The 14,263-nt window shown below is 39.1% G+C and overlaps 1 protein-coding gene across 2 annotated transcripts in view; it reads left to right on the plus strand.

Moving 5' to 3' along the window:
• LOC110020155 (protein transport Sec1a-like) overlaps nt 1-14,263 on the plus strand; it is a 97,793-nt gene that overhangs the window by 71,592 nt on the left and 11,938 nt on the right. The window contains exons 14-17 of one of the 2 annotated variants that reach the window (XM_020718155.1): nt 1,927-2,052; nt 2,133-2,228; nt 2,385-2,552; nt 2,622-2,708. In XM_020718155.1, the coding sequence (XP_020573814.1) occupies nt 1,927-2,052; nt 2,133-2,228; nt 2,385-2,552; nt 2,622-2,708 (477 nt within the window). The remainder of the gene's footprint in view (nt 1-1,926; nt 2,053-2,132; nt 2,229-2,384; nt 2,553-2,621; nt 2,709-14,263) is intronic. The other variant, XM_020718156.1, reaches the window with a different exon arrangement.

Consider the following 14,263-nt stretch of genomic DNA (forward strand, 5'->3'; position numbering starts at 1 on the left):
ACATTTATGAATTTCAGCTTTCTATATAATTTAGTTACTATGTTAATTCTTTATATTAATTAAAATTTGGATAAAACTGCTATTGTATGAAAATCATAATAATAATTTTTTTATGATTTAGTCAACTCATTTTTTTGCCATAACAAGATTTTTATCAACTTCCACAAATCTTAGCAACACTTTATATAGCAATCTTAATATTATTTACCAGAAAATAATGCGTTTTACTAGACAACACAGCATAACATCATATTTCACACCCTATTAGAATACAAAAGTGCCAAATGGAGCTTTAGATTGATCTGTGGGAAAAAGGCAAACTGAAATTTTGCCTTGTTAGTAAAATGCTGTAGTCAATGCATGAAATCCCCCATGTATGAAAATAAATTCTAGAAAGTTTCTGCTACTGGAGTTAACCCAAATCGTAATAGAAAATAGAAATATTATTACTGAAATTGAAATCGGTTACGACGACGACTCTTCAAAAACAAAAAAATAACGGCAGCAAACATAAAAGATGCCCTAGGGCGACGGCGAAGGGGTGAACCCCGACTGAACAGCAGACGGAGATGGCCGGCACAGATGGGCCTGATATGGGGATGCGGCAGCGGGTGCTTGCGGCAGCAGATGGGCCTGATATGGGGATGCGGCAGCTGTTGGAAAGGTTGGGAGGGACTGCTGCAGCATTTGGGAAGAGCTGGAGAAGGGGGCAGCAGGTTGGGGAAGGCTTGGGATGGTTTGCGGCAAAATCTTGACGGCTGGGAAAGAGGAGGGGCTACGAGAGAGGGGTTTGATGGCAGGAAGGGGCAGCAAACAACTTGGATGGAAGAGGAAAGTGGAGCTGCAGCTGGGAAGTAGGGAGCTGCAGGAAAATAACCAGGCAGCGGTGGAAGGGCTGCTGTAGGCGGCTGGGAGCAGAGATGTGGGTGGAGATCCTGCTGCTGGGAGAGGATTGCCGGGATGGCAGCAGCCAAGCAAGGAATCGGGGTAGATAATCACCACCTCGGGAGAGGGATATAGCTGAGGCACCACTCTTTCTGTTGGATACAAGATGTCGGCGGCTGTTCAAGCACAATTCTGAAATCTGAAACAAAAACTGAAACACTAAGACACAGAACACCCATATAAAATAGTAGATATGCTGAGGGAATGGGATCCCACCTCCTATTGGGCGGAAGGCCCAAATACCTCTAAACCCTCCCCATTGGACCGGTTCAGGTTTAGGAGGCTGGTTCAGCCCCCTATGACCCCGTTGCCAGTTCCTTTCAAGAAAATTGAATAAAGCAAATCTTCATTGTCTGAGTTCTTGCTGGAGTCCACCATTAAGCATGCATCAAGAGAATAAAGTCTGTTAGGATATTTCAGTAAAAGTTTTGTTCTCAAAAACTTCCTTCACTATTACAAGCAGTCATCCTTTATCTAGTACCTCTGACGTCGACTAATTCAAACATTAAGTAGCAATTATTGGCAATTAATTGGTTACAGAGCATTAGCTAATAAGAGAAATATATGTGAAGTAGCAAACGGCGAAGTAGAATGAGGTGCTGCCACTAGATCACATCGCCATTTATGTAGATTTGCATTTTGATTCTGTTTTTTTGTGAAGACTTTGATGCATTGGTTTCTTTAATCAGTCATTGTTTTAGAATTGATTTCTCTTTGCGTGCTAATCCTGGACATTTGTTTTAGTCGTTTGTCTTCTATTTTGTAGAGGTTAGCCCTATATATGATATCTAGTTATAGTGTTGGGGTAAGTTGAGACTTCACCGGATTGATGTAATTTAACTTTTTATAAGTTAAAAATTATATCAATTTTCATTCGTTATTGTTGTCAATATAAACGATTGGTCTCTAAATTCCTTTCAGGATTTTATGTAAGCAAAGCATGCATATGAAGTTTGACCTCATTGTATTTCAATTTAACAGATTGCAGGAAAAATAAATACGTTGATTAGAGATTTGGGACTTATAGAAATTGGCCAGTTAGAGCAAGGTCTTGTTTTTGGTAATGTAGGAACAAAAGAAGTGATTAATTTTCTGCGGACAAATCAGGTTTTAGTATTCATCCTGAAAATTTTTCGCCATATACTTCTATTTAAAGTTAATTTGATGTTGAGACATTTGTTTTGCAGGATGTTTCTGCAGAGAATAAGTTGCGTTTACTGATGATATATGCGTCCGTTTATCCAGAAAAATTTGAAGGTGACAAAGGTGCTAAGCTGATGCAGGTAAAAGTTCCAGAAATTCAGTGGTAAACTAACATTTACATTTTTGTGCTCCAAGTGTTCAGATCAACCTACTTTGTTCACTCACATTATTTTTATGCTATTAGTATTATCCTTGCTATTATGGATGTCGTCAAAATATTTTTGCTTGATTTCCAGTATTTATTCATTCTATGGAAGCGTCAACTCTCAATTGAAAATTCCTTTCAGCTAGCAAAGCTGACGACTAATGATATGAACGCTGTGTATAATTTGAATTACTTGGGTGGTCAAGTCACCAAGAAAGCTTCAGGGGGGAATTTTTCTCTCAGATTTGAAACCCAGAAGGTAAATTTCAGGTTAATTCTCATTTTTCACTTTTTTTTTTAAGACTTCTTATGGTTTTCATTCCATAAGTATCCTCAGAAGAAGCTTTCAGCTAGGAAAGAGCGAGAGGGTGAGGATGAAACATGGCAATTGTCACGATTCTACCCGCTATTAGAGGTAAATAGAAGATCATGCTAGCTCTTCTTGCAATTTCTTGAACAAAATGGGATATATGAAAAGCTAAGATGAGTTATAAAATAATATCATCAATTTGCAATTTGTAAGGATTCCTTTTAAGAAGTTATGTTTCAAAAGAAAAAATCGCTCAAAAATCTAATTTGTTTATTCATAACATGGACTTAAATAGGGTATTACAATGTTTTACAATTAAGCCCCTATACTTCTTCAATATTCTCTTCTCACTAATAGGACCCTAAATAAGGTCCAATTTTCAACACTCCCCCTCAAGATGGGCAAAAAATATTCACTAAGGCAGTCTTGTCACTTAGACAAATATATTGAATCAAGTCCTTTAGTGAGGCAGTCAGTCACTTGCTCTTCAGTGGCTACATGACTTAGCTCCAGTAGCCCTTTATTCAGCTATTCCTTGATGAAGAATCTATCACTCTCCACATGTTTGGTTTTATTATGTTGCACCGGGTTGTTGGCAATGCTGATTGCTTGTTGTCGCACCACAACTTCATGTCAATTTCTTGGTCCACCTTGAGCTTGACCAACACGGCTCTCAGCCACAACATCTCAAAAACTCTTAAGGCCATGGCTCTGTACTCTGCCTCTGTTGTTGACCTTGCTACTAGAGATTGTTTCTTGCTCTTCCAAGAGACCAAGTTGCCCCTACAAACATGCAGTATCCTAAGGTGAATCTTCTGTCAGTTGTACAACTCGCCCAATTAGCATCACAAAAGCCCTCAATGTCTACATGTACATTCTTCATGAAGACTAATTTCTTCTCGGGTGCTCTCTTCAGATATCTCATAATCTGATACACTGCATCCATGTGGTCATTTCTTGAATCATGCATGTAGTGGATCACCACGCTCATTGCAAAAGATATATTTGGTCGAGCGTGACACGCGTGGATTAGACGACTCACCAAACTCCCGCACCTCTTACGATCAATCGGCTCTGCTGCCTCTGCACTCAGCTTAGACTTATGGTCATTTGGAGAAACTGCAGGTTTGCAACCCAACATGTTTGTTTCCACGATGAAATCTAGTAAATACTTCTCTGGGACAAGACTATTTCCTCAAGTCCACAGGCCACTTCAATCCTTAGAAAGTATCTGATTTGTCCAAGATCCTTCACATCAACTTTATTGTCCAATCTTTCCTTTAGTCGGGCAATTTCTGTCTCATTATCACTGGTGACAATGATGTCATTAACATACACAATAAGTATAGTGATTTGACCTCCATGTTTTCAAAAGAATATTATATGGTTTGCATTGATCTGCTGATATCTCATGCCCACAATAGTCTTTCTAAACCTGTCAAACTAGGTTCAAGTCATGTGATAACTCCCTCCCTGAGACTACACACCTTTTCTATTGTCTAGACTGTACCGAATCCTAGTGGTATCTCCATATATACCTTCTTCAGTAACTCATCATAAAGAAATGTATTTTTTACATCAAGTTGGTGTAACCTCCACCACCATTCACAGCCAGAGAAACTAGTGTTCTCAATGTGCTCATCTTTACTATCGATGCAAAAGTTTTATCATAGTCAATGCATATATCTGACTTACCCTTTCGCAACTAGTTTTGTTTTGTACCGCTCTATCTTTCTTTATGGAGTTTGTTTCACTGTGAATATCTACTTGCACTTAACTGTTTTTTTTATTGGTAGTGGCACTATCTCCCACGTTTGGTATTTTATTGAGAGCTTTAAGCTCTTTATGCATAGGTGCTTGTTGACCTCATTTTGAGGTCATTATTCTTTTTCTTAAGATCCTAAGATCTAGCTCTAGGAGATCTAGCTCTAGGAGTTCCTATTTACCATCTTAGAAAACTAGAATTGTGACTCATTCTTTTTAGAAATTTCAGTCACTTCCTATTTTCCTGTGATGTCTACATTTATGGTCTCAAAACCATCGTTTTATGGACGAGCGGTTAAGAGGTTTTGTGTGGAGACTCAGGGAGAAGTTCCCAATAGGACCTCAAGCCCTAGGAAAACTTCCTCACGACTTTATCGTCACACACACTCACCAAATGCACAAAATTCACTAAGTCACACGAGATAGAACTTCAACTGAGCTTAAAGAATGGGTGAAAATGCAAACTTCTTCAAACGACCTCCGATGACAAATTGGAATGCGCTAACGCGTTCGGGACACCAATTTTAGTAGGAAATGACACTCATATTGTCATATTTCTGACACGATAAAATTTGCACGTAAATCGATGAATTTATCAAAACGACCTCTGACGGTGAAACGGACTGCGCCAACCCGTCCGAAACGTCAAAATTACTTAAAAATGATACCAATTTTGTTATGTTTAGACGCACGAATAAAACACAAATTCAATTTTTATTGAATAAAACACAAATTCAAATAAAACACAAATTCAATTTTTATTTTTCAAAATATTAAATACTTTTCACAAATTTTACCCCTAAATTATAATCACATTAAACCTAAACCCTATTTAGGTTTTAACCTGCGCGCTTCATCACCTGTTCGACCCATTCACGGGTTCGAACAGGTGAAGCGCTCAGCTCTCCCTCTTGCCCGTCCCCTAGCCCCCACGATGGATCCACGCGGCTTTCCTTTGTCGTTCTTGCTCGCGGCTCATCTCCTCGAGCTTCCCCTTGACTTTTTGGCTCTCCAATCGCAAGGAGGTGAGCTGGTCGGTGCTTCTCCTCCTCGAGGCTGTAGGCTCTCCCTCTTTATTGTTTCGATTTCGTCCCTCTTGTTCTGTTCGGCCATGAAGCGGTGGTTAGTGGCTGATTCTTCCCCCCTCTTCTCTGCCCATAAAAAGCTTCTTAAATTCTGTGTTGGGTTGTTGAAAATTTTTGGAGAGAAAGAGGCTATATTTTTGCTGTGGGAGGCTCTAGGGAAGAAAACTCCTCTAAAATCTGATTCTCGTGCGCTTGGAGTGTGGGGTGTTCGTGGAGTGCTGTTTACTTAGCCGAAAATCCTCTCTAAGCTATACTTTTGGATGTCTGTGGTGTGGAGCATTCGTGGTTGTCGTTTCTTGAAGCCTTTGGGAGGAATATTTCTATTGGAGTGGTTTTCTTGAGATTGTCTTTCATTTTTTTTTATCTTAAAACTGTTGAAAAGAGGTATTCTTCCCCTTCTTCTTATTCTATTTTATTTAGGATGGCATTTTGAAACATCTCTATCCTCTTACAAAATATAATGGGAGCATGATTTAGTTTATTCTGAAGCTTAAACATTGATACATGATTAGATTCAGTAAAAGGAAATCATGTATGGGTTGCTTCTATTCTTTTTGCTTGAAATACTTGGAAACATTATATTGGTAGCTTGGAAATGAAGTTCATCCCTCTAGAAATGCATGTTAGAAGAAATTATCAAAGCTTTTATTATTGTTATTCATGCTTAGAATAAATGTTGGAAAAAGGTTGGTTCTAAAAGGATTTATTCATGTTTATCCACTTCATATCACCATTTGATACAAAAGTTGGAGCCCTCTTATCTTGAGGTTTGGTTTAGCCTCTTTGCTGCTCAGTTTTGTTCATCTTGGGCTCGGTTTTATTTGTGCAGGGCTGGATAAATGCTGGAATCATTGTTCTTATTTTTGTGCATAAGTTGGGCTCGGTTTTTAATCATTATAAAATATACAAATAGATGGAATTTGGTTTCAAAATTTTCTCTAGTGGATGTGGTTTTGGTTTTGCCCGTGTTGGGTTGGGTTTTACCCCTTTGCTGCTCGGTTTTTGTCCTTTCTTTGGGCTCGGTTTTAGTTCTTTTAAAATGAGTAAATGCTGGAAATATTTGTTTGCTCTCCCATGTGACTGAACTTGTTTTACTCATGCGTTGGACTGGGTTTTGCCCCTTTGCTGCTTGGTTTGCCCTCTGTACTGGGCTCGGTTTGCCTCTTCTTTGAGTTCGGTTTGGTTCTTTTTTTTTTTTTGGGATTAAATTATAGCTGAAAGCATTCTCTGTTTTACCCCATGTATTAAGCTCGGTTTGCCCATTTTCTGGACTCGGATTGGGCTCCTTTTGGTGATTTATGTTGGCTGAAATCCTTTGTTGTTTTGGAACATTCCTTGGGCTTGGCTTGCCTCTGTGCTAGGCTCGGTTTGCCCATTTTCTGGACTCGATTTGGGCTCCTTTTTGGTGATTTATGTTGGCTGAAATCCCTTACTGTTTGGACCATTTCTTGGACTTGGTTTGCCCTCTGTGCTGGGCTCGGTTTGCCCCTTTCTTGGGCTCGATTTGGGCTCCTTTTTGGTGATTTATGTTGGTTGAAATCTCTTATCGATTGGTCCATTCCTCGAGCTCGGTTTGACCCCTTTATTGGGCATGGTTTGGTTGGGGCCTCCTCTTTAATGCTCATCCTCCTAAGATTTTTATTGGTAATCAAGTTTGTCATCTAAAAATGCATGAATTTCAATACCTATCATTATGTCTGAATGTTTAGTTTGAGCATTGTTATGCCTTATGGGATGAAAGTGGGTTCAATTTTGATGATCTATAATGGCTTGTCCATCCACTCTCTTATGTATATCAAATACAATGTGATGGTATTACCTATTGTGGCTTTCTTTTCGACTGACTTGGTGTTTGCTAGCTGACTTGGTCGTGAGTCTTGTTCCTTTTTCTGGTCTAACCCGTGAGCTGGTTTTTTGGGGTTTGGCTGCTCTCTTTCTTGCCCCTATCCGTAGGCTTATGCTGTGATGACTTTCCCTTTCTTAGGTCTACCCGTGAGCTTAAATATGTGGTGGCCATTCCTCTTTATTGTTGCCCCTGGTTATGAATATTTATTTGATCTTATAGCTCCATGATTATATGAAATGAAAATCTTTTAATGAAAGGGAGAAATTGAAAGGATTTGGGAAGAGTATGAAATTGCTGTTTGGAAAAGAGTTTTGGAAGTTTGATATTGAAATTTGGATAATACGAGTATCACATTTGGGTTCAGGTTTGGGTGTGAGTGCATACAGATGGGGGAAGTCATGAGTATAGTCTTCACCTTAGCTTTCGGGCCCGTTTCGATTTGATTCGAAATAACATTTGGAAAGGATACCCTTCTTGGGTTGATCCATTTATGAAATGTGAGAAAATGATATCATTCTAGGATTGATTCAAGGATCTTAGGTCTTCTTTCCTAGGTCTTTTTGCCACAATTTTGAGGGTTGATTCATCATCTGTCTCTTCGATGTTTTAGGTGCATCAGTGTCTGCTCTCTCTCATCCCTATTTTTATTCTTTTCTTTCCTTGTTTCTTGGTTCGGTTTTCTGTGCTTATGTTTGATACATAAGTGCTCATGTATAACCATCAAGCAAGGTCGCAAGTAGGTCGATTTTTGTTTTGGGGCGTAGGACGATGATGACAAAGGCACGCCGGTGGTAGAGCAGAATGATATCTCATCCTACAACACTAGGACTCAATTTTGGGACCTAATGAACTGTAAGATGAAAGTATCATTCATCGATATAAGACTAGAGGGGAACCCGTACCTTCTTAGGTTGTTGATAGTCTTAGACTCGATGACGTGATCTACTTGTGGACAACTACACCTTTTAAAATTGATAAAACAAATTGATATGAACAGATGCAATATTTATAAAAAAATATTTTCACTACAAAAATTGATACTTCTCTTTTGTGTGCTTGAGACATATGTACACGCTAAAACTTAAATTTTAAAATATGTTACATTCGGGTTGTCCACTTGTTGATTACCGATCCTGGGCTAAGAAGTACCCTCCTAAGTTAGGTTAAGTAGGATATCCTTCTAGTGGAGTGGCGGGCTTTATACATTCGGGTGACCGAATAGCCTTCGACGACCTCCGAGTACAAATATATATTTGAGCCTAGCCTCGACCCGAGTGTTTGCGGTCCCCTCTTTTTGGACTTTTTCGTATGTTTTTCTTGAAATTTTTGGACAAAGCACTCGTGGTCTTTTCTCCGGAATTTTTCCGAGGTTTTTGATAGTTTTATTTGGATTGTCATTTGTCAATTTTCTCGAATTTTCCGTTAGGAATTATTTGTCGATTTGCTCGAGTTTTCCAGGCAATGTTTATTTTACTTGTACAGTGAATACTAGTTAGCTTAAAGGAGTAGCAGACCTCTCAAATATACAGGTTTAATTTACATTACAGCATTTTATAACATGCATGCTATACTGTCTTCCTAATCTGCTATACTGTTTTTCTAATTTGTTGTATTTTTCTCCTAGCATGCTATACTGTTCTTTCTTTTTACTGTACATTCTTCTGTTATTTTCTTTTATACTGCATGCTTTGTTACTTACACACATACTATACCTTAGTTTAGGAAAACCTAGTGGTTATATAAGAATTAACATTAAACCCGGAGGTGCTATTACGAAGAGCTTTGGAGCGAACACTGTGAGCAGCACGACGAGGAACAACTTCAAGATAGATTTTCAACATCAAAACACTTTCACATTCACATTGATTACTTTCCTTAGTTTAAATAACAACCCATAAAAGTTCGAGGTGGTTTGTTTAGCGCAGCATAAACCCTCACATATCACCTTTTAGGCTTTTGCACAACCTTAATTATGAAATTATAAGTCCTAACACTTTAGGATTCCGAGGTTACCGTACGGTACGGTGTAAATCCTTCTATCTTTTTAGGCTATTTGCACGATCAGATATCGTGTGAACATAAGTCCTAAATTCTAAATAAACTGCAGTATTAAACATTAAATAAGATCATTTCAAAAACATAAAGCCAAACAATAGGATAGTCGGGAGGTCATCGGGGTTTTCTTCGTATCTGTGATATCCCTTACTCTTTATTCCTTTGGATTCCTGCAAATAATTGTTCTTGTTTGAGCCGCTCCCATTTGATTTTCCTATGTCCAATCTTGAAAACCTAAACTTTGAAATCTTGAAAGCAAAACCACTGATCCTAATTGAGAGTTTTTTTAAGTGACCCATGTCATTTAAGATGTAATTAACTATAGGGGTCTGTCTCTATAGGGAACTTGGAACCCAGGTAAAATAAACCTCATCTAATCCTCATATTAGGTAGGGGAACTTGTTGGTCTCATATAAAATTTTTCGCAGACCAAACGGATGTCACAAACTCTTTAGTTTAGGTGATTGAGCCTACTACAAGTGATATGTTTATTCTTCGGAATAAGTGTATTACTTGTGATATCGTGCTTAGTCACCCAAATTATTCAAAATGTGAGACTCGTTTGGTCTCACCTATTTTTAAATTAAAATGTTACTTTTCAAAAATCAAAAAGATCATATTCATATCAAAACTATTTTCATATTTTCCTATATTTTTCAAAACTAAAATTAAAACGGCCGACAAATTTTGGCTACTCCGCTGGGGACTGGTTCCTCTCTCCATCTTTGATCAGGTGATTATGTTTTCATACATCGGTGGTGTGTCCATGTTCCTCATGGGCCAGACTACCATACTTTTGTTGACTTATTGTGCTCATTTCTTCTTTGAGTCAGTACAGACTTCTTTTGGAGTCTAGGACCGTCTGCTTAACCATTCTTAAGCGGAAAGGTCCAGGAACCCCTAGGGTTTACTAGGGTAGACCCCTAATAGGTGTGGTGTGTCAAGGTCGGAGTGGGGCTAATGTGGTAATGTGGAATGGATCATTTCTCATTTTGTGTTAGCTTCTATGCGTCATAATCGCTTCACTTTTCTTCTAAAATATGTTTATTCTGCTTTTAAGTGATGTCAAATTTCTTTTCAACTTTCCTCGACAATGTTGAAATTTCAAAACTCGATATTAAATAAATTTCTTTTCAACTTTCCTCGATAATGTTGAAATTTCAAAACTCGATATTAAAACTAAACACGAGAAAATAAAATTTTTGACAAAAATACAAAAAAGAAAAACAAAAAAACAACAACACAAATCAAAATCACAAAACTTCAAAGAAATACTCAGTTCACTAGACAAGTGTGCTAATTTTAATTTCTATGTTGAGCTTGCAAGGCCTTGAACGGTACTGACAATCAGAAATCTACAATTGACATGAGTAATGGCGTCACCAAGCTTAACTTTCCTGTTCAACGTACCCACTGATAAGAATGCCCGTCACATTGCTTCCACAATTCAGTTTGGGTCCGGACTTGAGGGATTTGAAGTATTACTTGGAAAAGCACCTCATGTGATAACAAAAATGACTGCATCATATGTTTAGGAACCGTCCTCCAGGTTCGACTTAAATGGTGATCGTGATTTTCCTTCCCTTAAGAGGTGAAAATCAGTTTCACCCTCGCTGCACCAGCTGTTCCGTTAGCAAAAGGGAAAATAATTCTGTATGAAAATGATTCAGTAAATGATTTTGCTCCTCCAAACTATGCATTTGAAATTGGCTCTTCTTCCAAGCCTGCGCCATTGACGCGTTCCCAATGAAGGAACCACAGGAGGAGGGAATTGAGGGCTCAGAAAGCGCAAACAGTCAAGCTAACTTCATCATAGGCAACTTTTTTACTGGAAGCTGAGCCAATGGAAACCTCACCTCAAGGGAGCATGTTTCATCCTTTGTCTGCTACCAATGGAGAAGAAAGTATTCGTAAAATTGCTGTAAGATTGTCTTCACCACCTCGTCACCAAGGAGAAAATAAAAAGAAGTCTGAGACAAAAAGAAGTCTGAGACACGGCCCAGATTTGCCATGTTTTTGAAAGAATGACACGGAAATAAAAAGAAGTCTGAGACACTGCCCAGATTTGCCATGTTTTCGAAAGAATGACACGGAAAGATAATTGCTCAGTACCTGAAATTCTACGAAGAATGGGATGTGTTGTTTCTACAACAATGAAAAGCAGGATATTGGAGGAATATGAATCCACTGGACAAGTTCATAGGTTTGCCAAGAAGCCTAAAGAGGTGCCACCACCACGAATTTCTTTCAAACTCTGACTGGAGATCGAATAATTACCGATGTTGCTACTACTAGATTCAATGCTACAAAACAAAAATCAGATAAACTACGATCAGGATCAAGATCATCGCCCTTAGTGGGTGGTAAGAGATTGTCTACTGTTGCATCCGATCTGCGCACTAGGGGAGCCACTTCCCTTCCCCATATTGATGTCATCAACGAAATACCCCGTCTCCGGTCATCAGTACTTCAAGGGAAGGTTTGGAGACCTAAGGACGCTAGTCAGGTGCCATCAGCAAGTGCAAGAATTCTTTCAATCTCTGACTGGAGATCGAATAATTACCGATGTTGCTACTACTAGATTCAATGCTACAAAACAAAAATCAGATAAACTACGATCAGGATCAAGATCATCGCCCTTAGTGGGTGGTAAGAGATTGTCTACTGTTGCATCCGATCTGCGCACTAGGGGAGCCACTTCCCTTCCCCATATTGATGTCATCAACGAAATACCCCGTCTCCGGTCATCAGTACTTCAAGGGAAGGTTTGGAGACCTAAGGGCGCTAGTCAGGTGCCATCAGCAAGTGCAAGAAGCTCTCACCCCAGGGAAGAGCCCAAGTTTAAGATGGGAGTTGTCACACCAGAATCTAACTCAAATGCAGAAGTCCGCTAGGGTCCACCAGTTGATCTTAAAGTGATTAAATGAAGCTCAATTGAAGGAACACTGGAAAAACTTAGACTTGATATTGCAGAGCTCTCAAAGGAGCAACGAAAGAATGATGAAAATGAAGATTTGAGTCTGATGGATAGTATGGAGGAAGAATATGCAGATATTCTTGTTGTTGAAACCCAAAACTCTTCATCATCTTGTGATACTCTGCAGCGTGCGGAGACGAGCACCCATGATGAATTGCGAAGGGAAATTCAAATACGAGATGTGTAAATGGCTGAGATGGCTGAGATGACAAGTTGGAGATGATGGTTGTCGTCGCTACACTACAAAGTCAGCCACAATCTCCATTAACTATTTCCTCAGAAGTGAATCGAGCAGAGGCTGTGCCTGTTTCAGAAGGAAGAAACGATCCCGGTCTTTCTAGCAGAAACAATCCACCAAAAAAGGAACCAGTTCAGATTCTAGTACTAGAAAAAGAACATCTAACAAATAGTGGAAGCATAGGTGCAAAAGGCTTTAGTTCAGTTTAAAGGAGGATCATCAGTTCTAAGAGGGAGGTCGTATCCAGAAGTGTTCAATTTGGTTCAATATTCAAAGGGCTTTATGTCGCCAACCTTTAAAATATTCGATGGAGTTGGAAACCCTCGTCAGCATGTTGCACACTTCCGGGCAAGTTGCTGCAACGCGGGGGTAGTGAAGCACTACTCTACCGTCAATTCGTGAATAGTCTTTCGGGGGTTGCCTTTGATTGGTACGCCGAGTTGCCTAATTGCTCAGTTAAGATTTTCGCAGAACTAGAAGACTTATTTATCAAGAGGTTTGTTGGAGCTCAGCACCATATCACCATTGGTGATATTGTGGTCGAGCGACAAAAGTCAAATGAGACTTTAGTTGACTACATTCTGTGTTGGAGAAATTTAAGCATGAAATGCGAGCCGCAGTTACAAGAACAACATGCAATTGAAAATTTGCTCAAGAGCATACATAGTCTGACAGCATTCATGCTCAAAGGATTTACTATTAAAACTTTTGAAAAGTTATTAAACAAAGCCGCAAGTCTGCAAGAAGATGTAAGCAGTTTGGATTCCCAGAGAAAACTGAGAAATCAAAGTCAATGAAGACATTTGAAAAGAAGACCGGGACAGTGGCAGCAGTAGATAGGGGTAAGCAGCGGATTCAGATTCAAGTTGAACAGCCTCGGTTGAATTTCCAGCGTTCGCAGCATAATGATCAACAACGTGTCCAGCCTACTCCACAAAATAGTCAATATTATGGTCAGCGACAATCTCAACAAAGATCCTATAATACGGACATGGGACAGGCTCCGTCCATGATAGATAGAATGAACAGAGTCTACTCTTGCAAGGATGAGGTTGTGTCCAAGATGTTCTGAAATTCAGTAAATTGAGCCGAGTTTATATTGTCAGAACCTAAGAAGCCAGATGAAGTTGACAAAAAGTATCATCCCACGTATTGCACTTATCACAGGATGATTGGACATACCATTGAAAACTCTTTCAGCTTCAAAGATTGGCTGGAGAGGAATTACAAGAATAGGAACATAACGATTTCGAAGGAATATTTGAAGGAACCTGAAAAAGGGTCCATAAATATGATCTTGGTCGATCTGATTGATCCGTACACAACAGATGATGGATGGAGTGTAGTATGGACCAGATCTTCTAAGAAAATATTAAATCAGATTCAAACTGTGTCCGCACAAACCTCCATTCAGATTCCAAAGCCTACAGAGTCAGAGTTGTCAGTCACATCAGAAAAGAAGGAAAAGAAGAAAGAAATCGTCAAAGAAGAAAAAATCGACATCGCAAAGAATAACGTGGGAGCTGCACGTTTTCAATTGGTTGACTCGGATGCGGGAGAGAAATTCCTCGAACTGATAACCTTGTATGGTTATCTTTTTACTCCTTCGTGAGTTTGCAATGAAAAGATAGTTGATTTTGGCTACATTTTTACTATCTTTGGTGATGACGTAACTAACATTCAATCTAATTCGAA

The sequence above is a fragment of the Phalaenopsis equestris genome, unplaced genomic scaffold (assembly GCF_001263595.1).
Source record: "Phalaenopsis equestris unplaced genomic scaffold, ASM126359v1 Scaffold000094, whole genome shotgun sequence".
In the NCBI taxonomy this organism is placed as follows: domain Eukaryota; kingdom Viridiplantae; phylum Streptophyta; class Magnoliopsida; order Asparagales; family Orchidaceae; genus Phalaenopsis; species Phalaenopsis equestris.